The sequence below is a fragment of the Phalangium opilio genome, unplaced genomic scaffold (genome assembly GCF_054372755.1).
Source record: "Phalangium opilio isolate 3A_F unplaced genomic scaffold, DU_Popi_V2 ptg000070l_1, whole genome shotgun sequence".
NCBI lineage: Eukaryota > Metazoa > Arthropoda > Arachnida > Opiliones > Phalangiidae > Phalangium > Phalangium opilio.
The window spans coordinates 14,619,043-14,632,500 of NW_028324182.1; the positions used below are offsets into that span (position 1 = coordinate 14,619,043).

The 13,458-nt window shown below is 32.5% G+C and overlaps 1 protein-coding gene across 2 annotated transcripts in view; it reads left to right on the top strand.

Moving 5' to 3' along the window:
• Window positions 1–91: 91 nt before the first annotated feature.
• Window positions 92–13,458, top strand: part of LOC149661911 (sodium-independent sulfate anion transporter-like) — an 18,973-nt gene continuing 5,606 nt past the window's right edge. The window contains exons 1-2 of one of the 2 annotated variants that reach the window (XM_089843461.1): window positions 92–297; window positions 1,163–1,453. In XM_089843461.1, coding sequence (XP_089699587.1) covers window positions 1,195–1,453 — 259 coding nt within the window. In that variant the 5' untranslated portion in view covers window positions 92–297; window positions 1,163–1,194. Of the gene's footprint in view, window positions 298–1,162; window positions 1,454–4,169; window positions 4,716–13,458 lie in introns of those variants that run through there. The other variant, XM_089843462.1, reaches the window with a different exon arrangement.

A 13,458-nucleotide genomic window follows, 5' to 3' on the forward strand; every position in this document is an offset into this window, starting at 1 on the left:
ATTCTTCAAAAACAGTCTTAAACGAAGCTGGAAACTACTACTACAATTTTTATTGCTCCTTGGGAGGACCCAAAGGAAAACGCTATAAGAATAATGCTGTAGTCATTGACAACCGGTTAACGGGTGGTGGGCGGGTCTAGAAATGTGATAACTTTTCCGCTTTAAAATAAAAAACATTTATGGGTATTAATGTGTTAAACTTAAATTATGTGTAGGGTATTATATTTATAAAATTATAAGTGTGGATTATCAGAGAAATGGGGGCAACTATATATCATCAAAGATGCTTAAGCCTTGGTAAGTCAAAAACTGTCAAAAATTAAAAAAAAAAAAATTGTTTACGTTTAACCAGCATGTGTTTTGGGTACATGATTTTGACCTGTGTACCATGTGATATACTGGATAGTGTAGGCTGTCGTCAAAGTTAGGAAATGTAAACGTATTGAAGTATAGCTGTGATATGTATTTTACCTCAATCATTTGTACAGCTACTTTGCTAATGCTAAACCAGATGTTTTGTACTTTGGTTAGATATTCAACCCATGAGTAGGGATTGAAATTTGAAATAGAGCCCCGAAGTTCCAAATTATAATTTTGGTTATTTATATTGAAAGGACCTTATATTAATGTCATTTTTATGATCCTAACCTTCAGATACTCTGAAATCAAAGTGTCTTTTAAAATCGGTTCTTATATTATCCAAATTACCCCTCTGGTACAATAGGAAGACAAAACCTTCTAGCTTTGCTTCCAGTATGTTTTTCTCTATTTTCATTACAGTCATTATTCTATTACGCAAAATTTAAAGCATACAATAAAAAGACTAACCAAACGTGTAAATGTAAAAATAGATCCACCAACGCTATAATGTAGTTAGATAGTAAGGGCATGAAATCTTATTTGTAGTGCCTTTTGTAGAGTTATTGTGTTAGAAATTATTTATCCTTGCCGAGGTATTTAGAATGTACTAAAATATAGAGCGGTAATTGAAATTTTTTATGAATAATAATTTGACGATATATAATTTAAATATTTAGTTCAATGAATTAATCATAGGTGGCGCTACCCACCTTTTAATATTTTTCAAATATTGGCGGGAAAATAATTTTTGCGAGAAACCCCCGTGTAAAAAATTGCAATAATTTTCATTTAATTATTTTAGGCTTCTTAAATTAAGCCAACCAGATATTCATTATGGTTCGAATTGGTACTGAAAGAACGCGTCATAATTCTGGTATCGCGTCATCATGGTCATCATCTCCAGCACAAGAACAATCAATACGTTCGGAATATCCATACGTTTCTGAACCTTTGTTGCACGACCCTAAATTGAATGAAAGATCACCTCTAAAAACAACTGTCGCACATCAAAACGCATCATCCGAATATTTTGGAGAGTCCTCCAAAAATTATAGAGCCTGCAAGCCAATTCCAAACGTAGAAGTTTCCTTGGGTAAGTACCCTTTTATCCCTAGAATTTTAACGTTTTTTCCTTGTTTCGGTGGGTGTGAGGGAGGGCCTTGAACTCCAAAAAATTCTCTCCAGCTGTGTTCCCATTACTTACATATTTTACTAAAAGAAAATAAATAGATTTACGCTGACTAGCAAATTTAAATTGTTTATAACTGAAGTTGCCTATACTATTTTCGCGTTTTATTTGTACTGTACCTTAAAACATTTTCATCAGTCGAGGTCACGACCCCTTACAATTTTAGCTGATAATTTTAATTGCGTTTAAAAATAACTCTGAAAGCAATTAGTTTTATCTGTGTGTTTATTACCACTTAACAACTCTTAAAAACCTATAAATCATTGTCAAATAAACGTAAAAGTCGGCAGTTTTTTTTTTCCATTTATCTTGAGTTTAAAAATAGCATATTTTACACAAATATTTTAGTAATTAGCATAATGTACTAAACGAAATGCTGAGGTTTGAAAATAGATAGGCGCTAAATTCCTTCCGATTTACCTTAATTTATTCCCAGGATGACTTCCCCTGGTTGGCTTTGTAGCAATTTAGCTTTTAAATACGTGATTTTTCACCAAATTTCATATTTAAAGTTATAATGATTCATGCAAAAAATATGTCAACCTTTTAAACTTAAGACACATCAAGAAATCCTTGAGATCGAATAAACAATGGGTTATTATTACTTAAATTATAATTATAGAATTACATACTCACTAAATGAGCTTTAAACGTCAGATTTTAACTAATTTAATATCTTTTAAATTTTAAGTAAGAAAATTAATGTAACAAATTTTTATAAGGCTAATTTACCTTATCAAAGATACTTCACTAAGTTTATTTTTATAATCTGCCTTTACTTCAATATATACTTTTGACTAAAGGGGCTATATGAAATTCCTCCCCCTCTCTCTTAGCTTAAACTGAGTCGAACTGAACTGCTAGCCTTTCCCTTTCTTGACTCACCAACGGCGTGGCAACACTGGCTGGGGGAACGATAAATCCCCCCTTAATGTAAACTATGCATTAAACTCTCTTATATCTATGGTATGGAGGTATTTTTGATTTTTGTCGTAAAATCGCGTGACATTCGTTCGTTAAATTTAGTACCAGTTGATCAAATTCCGGTGTAAAAAAACCTCTCTTTATAGCCTATTTCTTTGGAAAAATATAAAAATGTTACCTAGTCCATGGACGAAACAATACTGAAGGACGAATGGCAGCGGGAGAAAGTTGAAAAATACTTGTTAATTCGCCTTCTAGCGACAGATAGTAGCAAACCGGAGAGTGGGGGGCATATGGGGGAATCAGTGTTCTGAAAAACCGGGGTAACGACATTAGGCACGTGACAAAAAAGTCAGTAATCATTGTTCAACGGATTCAGGCTGGTTCCAAATTTCAAAAACTGAAATGGGAAAAATTTAACTCCTTTCATATAAACCTTATCAGCGTATCGCGAATCGCTGTTGCAAAGCTTGTAAACACAAATTTTTTTCCTGCCCATTTTCTTTAAGCCTTGGACAAAATTTAGAATAAAATCAATGCCGATTTTAAAGAGAAGAAGTTGTATTAATTAAAAATACATTGAATAGCCTTTTAATTGTTATGATTAAACATATAGAGTATAATAAGAACATACCTTTAATTTCAAGCAATTTAAAAATTTGTGATTGCAAAGTTACGGCAAAATTTCAAAAATCTTTTTTTTTTATTTTTTTTGAAGCAGTTAACGTCTTATTTTGTCTAGATGGCGCTAGCTTTCTCCGGGATTTGACTCACTATTTTTCATAACCCCCCTCCGTTTTGGGGCTGAAAAGGGGGAAGTAAGCTTAACATTGGTTGTTTTGTCGCTTAGTATGGGGCTCTATGGGCTGCCATCCGTCCTTCAGTATTGTTTCGTCCATGCCTAGTCTATAGGTAGTGAAAATTTCAAGGTTTGTTATGTTAGAGGTAAAAAAATTTATATTTATCAACTCAGCTGCGTCTAAGTATGAATGATAAAAATCAAATGAATAAAAATAAAACCTTCTATAAGTCCATTTTAAATGAAACGTTCTTGAGTTTAAGGATGATTAGCGGTCGTTTAATTAACAAGTTACCCCCGAAAGATAATTAAGAACTTGAAACCGAATCAAATTAATTATAACCGGCAAGGTCTAGATTCTCGAACACTTTCAAAATATTTTAATTTTATTGAAACGATCACGAAATTAAATGTATAATTATTATTTTCACAAAATTACTAGATCCCGCCTTAATAGGGTAACCAGATGTCGCTATGTACGTAACGCAACCTTTGGCGCGATTTTCAAACGCTTCAAAACGAGCGCAATGTGTAGTAAACTTTACCTACCCACCCACATATCGTTATGCGTAAATTAAAATGTCTTTTTCTCCTTTTTCATTTGGAAAAAAAACCCCCAGTCTCGTACGTTGCACGAGAAACTAAAAATCATAAACTTTCTGCGCCTTTCTCTACATTTTGTTTTAACTTTATCATCGAATCAGAGATGCTTTCTCGCTACCAAATTTTGAGCTGACTTTTACAACACTTTCCCTCATTCCCGCTCGTTCAGTCATTATTTCCTACTCTCAGCAGATGTAACGCGCTTAGCGTAAATGTTCGAACTATAGCTATTTTTAAAATATATGAAAATTCCAGAATAAATAAGCTATTTATATTTGAGATAAAATATAATAATAATAATAATAAGAAAATATCTCGTTTGAAATTAAAGTGTTTTAGCAAAGGTTTTCGCGCTTCGAATTTATCTATTGTGGTTTTCCAGGGGCCAAGCGAGTCTGGAATATCTTAATAACAATAATAAGAATTTCTTTGAGATAACTGGTACAAAGTAATCATTTACTTAAGGCCATAGGGGAAACTTAATAAAATTTTTCGATTATGGTGCAGGCACTAGAGAACTAGTTTTTGCCCCGAGTGTTTGTGGTGTTTTGTGTTGGTCTTTCTTCTATTTTATTATCGAGTGTTTGAGAAGGGAGCCGAGAGAGAGAAGTGGTGGTGGTTTTATAGGAGATTAAGAACTGTTATACTCTTTCTGTAATATGCCCAGAGGTGATTTCAACAATCGGTCTTCCGGAAGAAATCAGTCGCGAAATTTCTCCGCGACTGTGCCGACAGTTAGTGCTAATATTATGTCGGCCGCGAACGGTGCTTCGTCAAATCCCAGTGTCGAACTCAAATCCGTTAATCATTTTGATGACAAATTAAGAAAAGTTAAAAAGGGTAAGAAGATTTTTTTCCTTCTTTAATTTTTTTTTAAGAATAAGTTTAATTGAGAGTGGAAAGGAATTTAATAATTTCTCGAGTGTCTAATTGCCAAGAAAAATAAATGTTCAATATTTGAAACAATTTATTTTTGATATTGTTAATCTTAAAGTCTAAGTGAAACTTTATTTTTGTAATTGTCAATATGGTTTCCCCCCCCCCCCAATTTTCAATTATATTTACACTTGACTCTATTTAAATATAATTTTATTTGTTATTGCTTGATAATTTAATATAGTTTTCGGAATAGGAGGTTTTATACTATTTACACAAGGAGGTCCATCTACTTTGGGGGACAAAATAGTCTACAATTGTGTCCTAAAAGTAGCCCCTGGTATCCTCGTGTAAATTGTATGAATCCTTCTAGTGGAAAAACATAAATTATTACATTCTGGTGTCGTTTATTTGTTTTAATATTCAGTTCTAGAAAACCCATTTTTCATAATTTTTTACACTAAAACATTAAAAATCAAGGTGCGTAATTTATGCGTGTTTTTGTAGAAGCTGACACGATAGGTAATGTTTCAGATTCAACTGCATTACCTTTGTAAATTTGTTAGCGCTGTACACGTATTGTTTTACCCGTGTATAAGTGAGTGTACGTGATCGCATCATATGTTATATTGTATCATGGAATATCATGCCTTTACGTATTGTTTGCGTTGAGGGAATTATACAGAGCTGTCGAGAGGGGGGGAAGGGGTTGTTCGATCCCCTTGGGTCCCCGAGACGTGTGTAGGGGTGTCTTGAGGGGCACACAAACTCTCTAGACGACCCTGGGACTCAATATCAATAATCTTTGTGTAAAAATGCTAAAATCGAATCGACAGACGTATTTAAATACATCCTAGATACAATGATTTCAAAAGGTTTGACGGAAACTATCTTTAAAAAGGAGCCAAAACGTAGAGCTGTCTTTGTCTAATCTTAAACGTGGTGCCTCTTCAAAATAAACTTATATACCCAATTTAGAAATTTTGACTTTGTCATCTCCCCTAGAGCGTGAAGTTTCAAAATCTTATTTTAGCCTCTAAGAAAAAAGGGAATATTTTTTTTTTTAAGATTTCTTTCGAATTTTGAAATTGCGACATATTAGGAAACATTTTTTATTCAGAATCAATTTCAATTTAATAGCAGACATAATAAATACTGTGGTGATGGCAAGCCACGTTATTTGTGATTAAGTGACGTAATTAAGTGAAACTAGACATCTGCTATTATTACTTTACAGTCAGTCGTTAGCAGGGATACATAGACTTCTACTTGGAATATTTAAGAGACTAGAGACCCCGTAGCAATATCTGATTGAAAAAAAAAAAAATGGGAAGGGCTTAAAACTTCTATTAAAACGCCCACTCTTCCTTCCTAGCATTTCATTGGCTATTCATTTATAAGGGGCAACCTTTTACCCCTGGTTTTCTCCTTCAGAACACGCTAGCAACGTCAATACCACGCGTGGTTTCAAAGTTCAATTATATTATGCGTGGCGTGACGTCAGGGGTGACTGTTTCTACGCCTCCCCTTTAATTCAATCAGAAAGGCATAGAAAATTACCTGGTAAGGATTCCAAGTAGAAGAACTCTATTTATTCCTGTCCTAAGTAATACATATGGCTTTATTATAATTGCCTCCCAAGTTTCCCAACTATACGTCATTTCTTTTAATAAGATTTTTTTTTAGTTACGCTTATGTCGTTAGTCTGATTTAATTGCGGAATTAAATAAAATTTTCGAACTGTTTAATTGCGGGATATTATTCCTTTAAATATTTCAATCTATTAGCCAAACTATTAGTGGTTAATTTATTGGAAATTAAAATCGTCCTTAAAGAACGGTACTCGTAACCGTAACTCTACGAAATTTAATATTAAATTTTTTTTTTTTATAATTCTTAATGAAACGAGGAAAATTACTATTAAATGTAAAACTATCTCTCCCACCCCTAATGTAGCCTTGAAAATTCGGATTTTGATTCCAGATAACATGGGTGTGACCGTCTTTTAGTTGATAAGAATTTTGGTACTCGCCGCGTATAGAAAGTATTTTAAGTGTCACAGCTGCACAGATATCGAAAAAGATATTTTCTTGTTTTAAATATCGATAACTTTTATTTTTATTTGAGTTTTGTCAAGTACGCCTTTATTTTTCTATTGTTTAGGCCTAGGTGAAATTAGCTGGCAGCATTTACAAATATTAAACCAACTTCATTTTGAGAACTGGATAAAGTTGAGTTTGAGTTTGAAAACCTGTAAGAGGCCGTTTAAGGGATTTTTATTTGGTTTTCTAAGGAATTTCAAATCATTGCCTAGACTTGATAATGTTTCGGTGAATTCCCTTCGTAAACGATTAATGAGGTGCTGTAATATATAGTATATTATGGCGCAGACTTAATTTTTACTGGATTTCAGCGATAATCGCTGTAAAATTTACCCATTTTAAGAGTGTATTAGAGACAATGACCTCGTATAAAAGGATTTTAATGAACTTAGATTTTGATTTTTCGTATTGGTTTTTTTTATTTCAATATGGCTTGTGATTTGTTGAACTTTAAATTGTCATTTGCATATATATAATTAAAATAACGGACGGGATGTTTTGACTATAGAAGGTTCTGTTGTTGTAGCCAATAAAAATAATTCCAAAATAGATTTTAGAAATTCGATGCCAGCTTCTGTTGTATATTCTTGCGAAGTCCCAGCTGCAGTTAGCAAGGATAAAACAAAGCGTGTAGTATTGAACAAAAATACATTTCCTACTAGATTTATGAAATGTGTTACATCAAATATATAGTAACAGTATAACCCAAAATAACTCTCTGAACAAATTCAGTTTCATTTACTAGGGTACCATGTTTTATACTACAAAATCTGAATGCCTAGCTCAATAATTAATATTTGCTGATAAATTTTAAAAAAGATGACGTAATATTAAAATGGAGCCTTTATTGGTGGACCAAAGTAGTTAGAATGCACTTTGTTACTTTCCCATTCTTCTATTCATCTTTGGTATGTGTATAGAGTTTCAATCCATGTAGGTGTTGAATAAACAAATTGTTAGTTCATCATGTACCGAGCTACCGACCGAGTCTATTGCGACATTCGTTAATGACCAATGACTTGTTGATTCTTTCTTGCAGTTCTTACGCACGTCTGATCAATTAAACTCGGTCATTTTCTACGCTAAACCTTGAAAAAGATAGATAAAACCGCTGTATGTCTAAGACCCTAATTATCTAAGTACAATTTTACACGCTCTTGAATCAAACGAAAACGAAAATAATTTAACCATTCCGTTATCTCAAGGTGTCGCCTTTGTCAGCCTTAGAAACATTAAGATATTTAGTAAGGATACGCGGTTTATCTATAGGTAATTTGATCCTTAACAAGGCTGCAAATTAGTTTTGTGCGGAGTTGAGTTGAGTTACTGTACCCCCAGTTTTTTTATGTACTATACTTACTTATTTCCAAGGTTATTTTAGAAACCCTTAGTACTACAATTTCGCCCATAATATTATACCTTTGTAGTTTAATATAATTTTTTTTTTTAGATGTGGTAGACGCGCTGGGTAATTAGTAGTTGTAAAGCTAGCTGTATTTTACAGATTGTCTAAGAGGTTTTCTAATTAAAATCTAGAGAAGGAAGGTCCTCGTAACATAAGATTGGATATTCAAATTTATTCTTATTTTCTAAATGTTTCAGTGTAACGTGCCAAGGTTAATATAAGGGTCGAGGAAGAATTTGCTTATCTTGCTGTTAAAGATTTTTTGGGATGATCATTTTTTATTTAGTCATAGTCTTAGTTCGTGTTTCAAGGAAAGTTTCCGTGTAATTATTGGTAACCTTATATAGATAAGATTTAGCCTCGTAATTAATTATATTATCGGGAGTTGTTAATGTCAGTGACACGAATATTTATCGACTAATGGCGGTATTATGCCTTTAATCGCCTTAGAACTTGTAGGGAAATTATGTGGGCTGCTATTTGGGTCCCTACGAGAAAACCTTAAAGCATGTTTATTTATGTTTGTAAGCAGATTTTGAGGATTAAATATCATCAGATTATAAAAAGTAGCAAAGTCACCGTCGCTGATTTCAAATTACACGCATTTTTTTCTTCTAATTACGAGTTAATTATCGGTTAAAATTTTACAAAATAAATTATATTGTTTTGGTAATTTATGGTTTTTCTTGTAGATTCTTAAGATGTTAAATTACCATGGTAAAATCACGGTATTCTTGCTATAATAATTAGTTTAGTAAACAAATGATTTAGAATTATATCCAAGGATTTGGTTAATCTGTATGAAAATTAACCAGAAGTTTTTGTTAATTTGATTTGATTTAACAAGATTTAATGTAAAAGATTTAAATTATGTTTGAGCCAACAATTCGTGATTTTTCAGTTTTTCACCGCCTTGCACCACATACGCAACAACAAGCATTGTATAATATAATTCCTTTTCTAAATACTTATCATAATTAATTATATTTATATTTATATTTCACTGCCAAAGTTTTTTGTATTGTTTATTGTTTCCCCAAAAAACCGGCGGCGCCGTTAAGCTCCAATTACTCCGAGCTTAGAAACTACACTAATAAACCACAAGGTGTTACAGAAATCTAACCAACCCTGACCTTAATAAAAGTTCAAATAAAAAGCGGTATGATAAAATAAATTAAATACTAACCATTATCAGTTAAATTAATTTATTCGTGGCGTTGGGATGAATTCTTAAAGAGCTCTAAACGACAATATGAATTAATTAGAAAGATAAGACGACTCTAATTAGTCGTTTTATCACGTCCTATATCTAAGCATGGTGATTATTATAATTTCTTTCGTTAGAATTTGGCCTATTTTTTATATAATTTTTTTATCCTCATTAAAATGCGATAAATTTGTTTAGCAACCATTTCTAAATATTTTTCTCGCGAAACCGGATTGAATACATTAAATAAAATGACATAAAAAAGTATATATTAAGAAAATGTCACGTGCCCCTTTCATTTTTAGGGTTAGCTTGACCCTGAACGTGGAGGTTCAGCGGGAAAGTCCACGTGCGACCTACTTTCAAATATAGTACTTCCCGGTTTAAACAATGTTTTGCCGCCACCTGGTGCTTAAATTTAAAACTAACTTAATTATATTTACTAAGTATTAATTAATCTTATTATTTATTTTTCAATTAGTAAATATTTCTGTGAAGAGTATTAATTTTAGTTTAAAAATTAATAATTAATGATTTTGTATATTTATTTTATCCGACACTAGATGTCGCTAGGGGAGGATCTCTTATAACGATTTATTTCTAGATATAGGAGAGTGTGACGTCACAAACGCACTCTAGTAGTTCCCGGGAAGGGGGGGGGGGAGTGGTAAAAATTATATCGAGATAACAAATTAATTAGATTCTATCGATACGAACTCGAAATTATTGTAAATGTTTACCATTTCCTCCGACTGTTATCTAAATTAAAAACAAGGCTAAGAATGGAATGGTTTTCTTACATGTTGAATTTAATATATTTTTCTTTAACCAAAGACACCGCTTGGTAATTTGCCGAACCAAATTGCGTAATTAGCGAAATTTATGCTTATTACAGAAGGCTAAACTCTAAGCTAAATCCTCCACCTATTAAATGAGTACTTAATTTTTATTTCTATAGTAAATTATTCAATGGTGACTTTGCAGAAATTTTAAGGAGGTTTAAAACCAGTTTGTCTTCCCGACACAAAAAATAAAAAACTTTCAAAGAAAAGGGTTGTAACTTTGAAGAAGAAAACGAAATAAAGAAAAAGATATTTCGTTCTGAAAATTCAGAAAGGAATTGATTTCCGAACTACACATTCTTCTTGCGTAACAAGTGTTATTTGAAGTGTTTGGCTTTTGCGTCATGAAAGATAGCGCGTGGACAGGTGTTGCCATCCTTTTGCAACTTGCTATCTACAATTGAATGAAAAGCTTGTAGTATTTTGTTCAGTTCAGTTCCAAACCTGGGATGCTTTAATAACAACTTACTGGCAACCCTGGAACACACGAATTTGAAGTTTTTCAAGTTAAGAAACGTGTGGTGCAAATTTCTCTAGACCTTTTGGCGCACACTATCTTTAGACACTTCAAAAATTCAAATTGGTTGGACTGTGAAAAATTCTAGACACTTGTTGTATTTAAACTTTCTTATCTTAAAACGTGAAACATTGTCGCGTGAGTGAGTCTCTATTTACTGATAGCTCCATTTGAAGAAGTTCATTTATCATGAAAATTTAAATACTTTTGGGTCATAGTGCACATTAGTTTTATTGCGTAGGTAAGCGATCTTACAACCTAGTTAGTACTGTACCATCGGTGTAGTAAATTGTGCTGGTTAAAAAAGAAGGTCGGTATCACCTACATTTACACCAAATCATACCAGATAGCTCTATATACGAAATATGGAGAGACCCCGAGAGACCCAGTTTGGGAACTGAAGAGAAGTTAATAGTAATTTTGAAGGTTGCGGTTTCAGTCGGAATCAAGGCAATTTTAATTAAAATTACGTAGAACACCTAGCTGAATATCGTGGTGTAAAAATATATCTGAAATATTTGTAAATGTTTATGGCTTAATTGCTAGGAGTAGGTAAGGCATAGGTAGCTGTTCATTTGTTTGTTTGTAAGGATACTTTATACGAGTTTATTCATTTTGACAATGAATCTACACGACTCTAATAACCTCGAATGGATGTATTCTTCTACTTGGAATTATAAACAGGTCATTTTCATGGTCTTTCCGAGCACTTGAAATAATTCGTCACCCCTGACGTAATGCATCATGTATTTGAACTTAGAAACCACGTAGCTAGCGAGCGTATATTCATGGATAACATGAATGTATTCAATATATTATATACGTAAGTGGGATTTAACCGTACATATACATACATAACACACAAATGATAGAGTATGAATACAGCTATACCTGTTCCCGGTTTTCCAGCCCCCTCCCCAATAGCATTTAGTCGCTGCTCTTTGCCTTGCATAAGTAATGCAACCCCTCCCCACCTTGCGTACCTGCATTGGCCACAAAAGTTTAATATTAAAATACCTCGATGCTGTTCGCTTCGGATGGTCTTGACACAATCCGCGATCGGGCCCGATTGAAGTGAATTATTATATATATTTTTTATTATTTTGCGTTGAATTTTATCGATCTCAATTTATCTTAAGGAGGAATCAATGTCAGTTTGATTATAGTTTATTTTATCAAGTGTCTTAGCTATATATTGATTAAAAAGGCGCAAATCTTGTATCGCGATTGTCATAACTGTTCGAAAAGGGTTCGAAAACTGTATATCGAAAGAAGACACGAGGTTTTATAATGAAAAACAAAAGGTGGAATTTTGGTAAGCCATTATTTATGTTTCGGTTTTTATTTGGTATTTAACTTTTTAATTGAATTATTAAGGTGTATGCATACTTAACGTCCGTAAATTACCGGTAATTTACCAAATACCGCGTAAATTACCGATTTATATCTTACCGTAATTTTAGAATGGTAATTTACCGGTAAATTACAAAATTACCGCAGTAATAAGCCTGTTAAAACATAAAATACCATAAATTACGGTAAATTTTGTAATTTCAAAATTTTAATCGGTAATTTACCCGGTAAATTACCATTTTTAAAAATTACGGTAATTTCAAATCTCTAAGAGGGGGTAATCGTTTAAATAATGGTGCAGGGATTTTACGGGTTAGGGAATTTAAAATTGACCCTAAAAAGGTCAAGGAGTTGATTTTATTTATTTGGGGAGAATTTCTCGAGTTTTGCGACAATTGAATGCGTTATGCTTTGTAATAAATAAATTGGTTTTAAAACGTTGCTTGCTTATAATATTCTTAAATAATATGGTTAATATTGACAACTTTGGATTATTCTCAAAATTGTCAGGGAAATAGTTAGGGAATTTAAATCTGGAAAATTTAAAATTTTGGTGAAGAAAAATAAAATGAATTTATCTTCCCTTCATTTTGAAGTCAGAGTTGAAGATTTAAAAATTCAAAATGGTTTAGCGACTAGCATGCAGATAATAAAATTTGACCCGGTCCTAATTTTCTCAATTATCTAACAGCATTTCACAAATTCTAGTTTATTATCCGTAAAATATACATAAATATTTTTTTTCAACACTTTCTGAATTTTATCTCGAATGCCCGAATTTTTTTGATTAAATTAATTTCACAATAATTTTACCCTTTACCCGATCAACAAGTTGACTCTCGACCTGGAATATGGGAGTAAAAAGGTCTCGAAGACTTTGGTAGTTGTCTATGGTGAAAATGATTGGAATTTGGTACCTAACTAGATAAACTTTAATTACTATCCAGGAAAGGTATAGGTAAAATTTAACACGTGATCGGCTGGCTGCACGTGATAAATCGCTTTCTGACGAAAAAAATTGTGGTTTAATAATTTTATTAGACCTTCTATAAACTAGCTAAAAATTGCATTGACCCATTTGATTCGGAGTTTAATATTTCGATTAATCCAACTGTAATTAAATATTTGGTGTCAACTTTTAGAAAAAAATAAATTTTCTTCGTGTTTTTAGTAAATTTTGCTTCATACAGAGATAGTTTTATTTATTCTAAGGATTTGGGAAAGGTTATGACCCTTGCGGCGTTAATATTTGGTGTTATGTGTTCAAGTTTCGAGTGACCT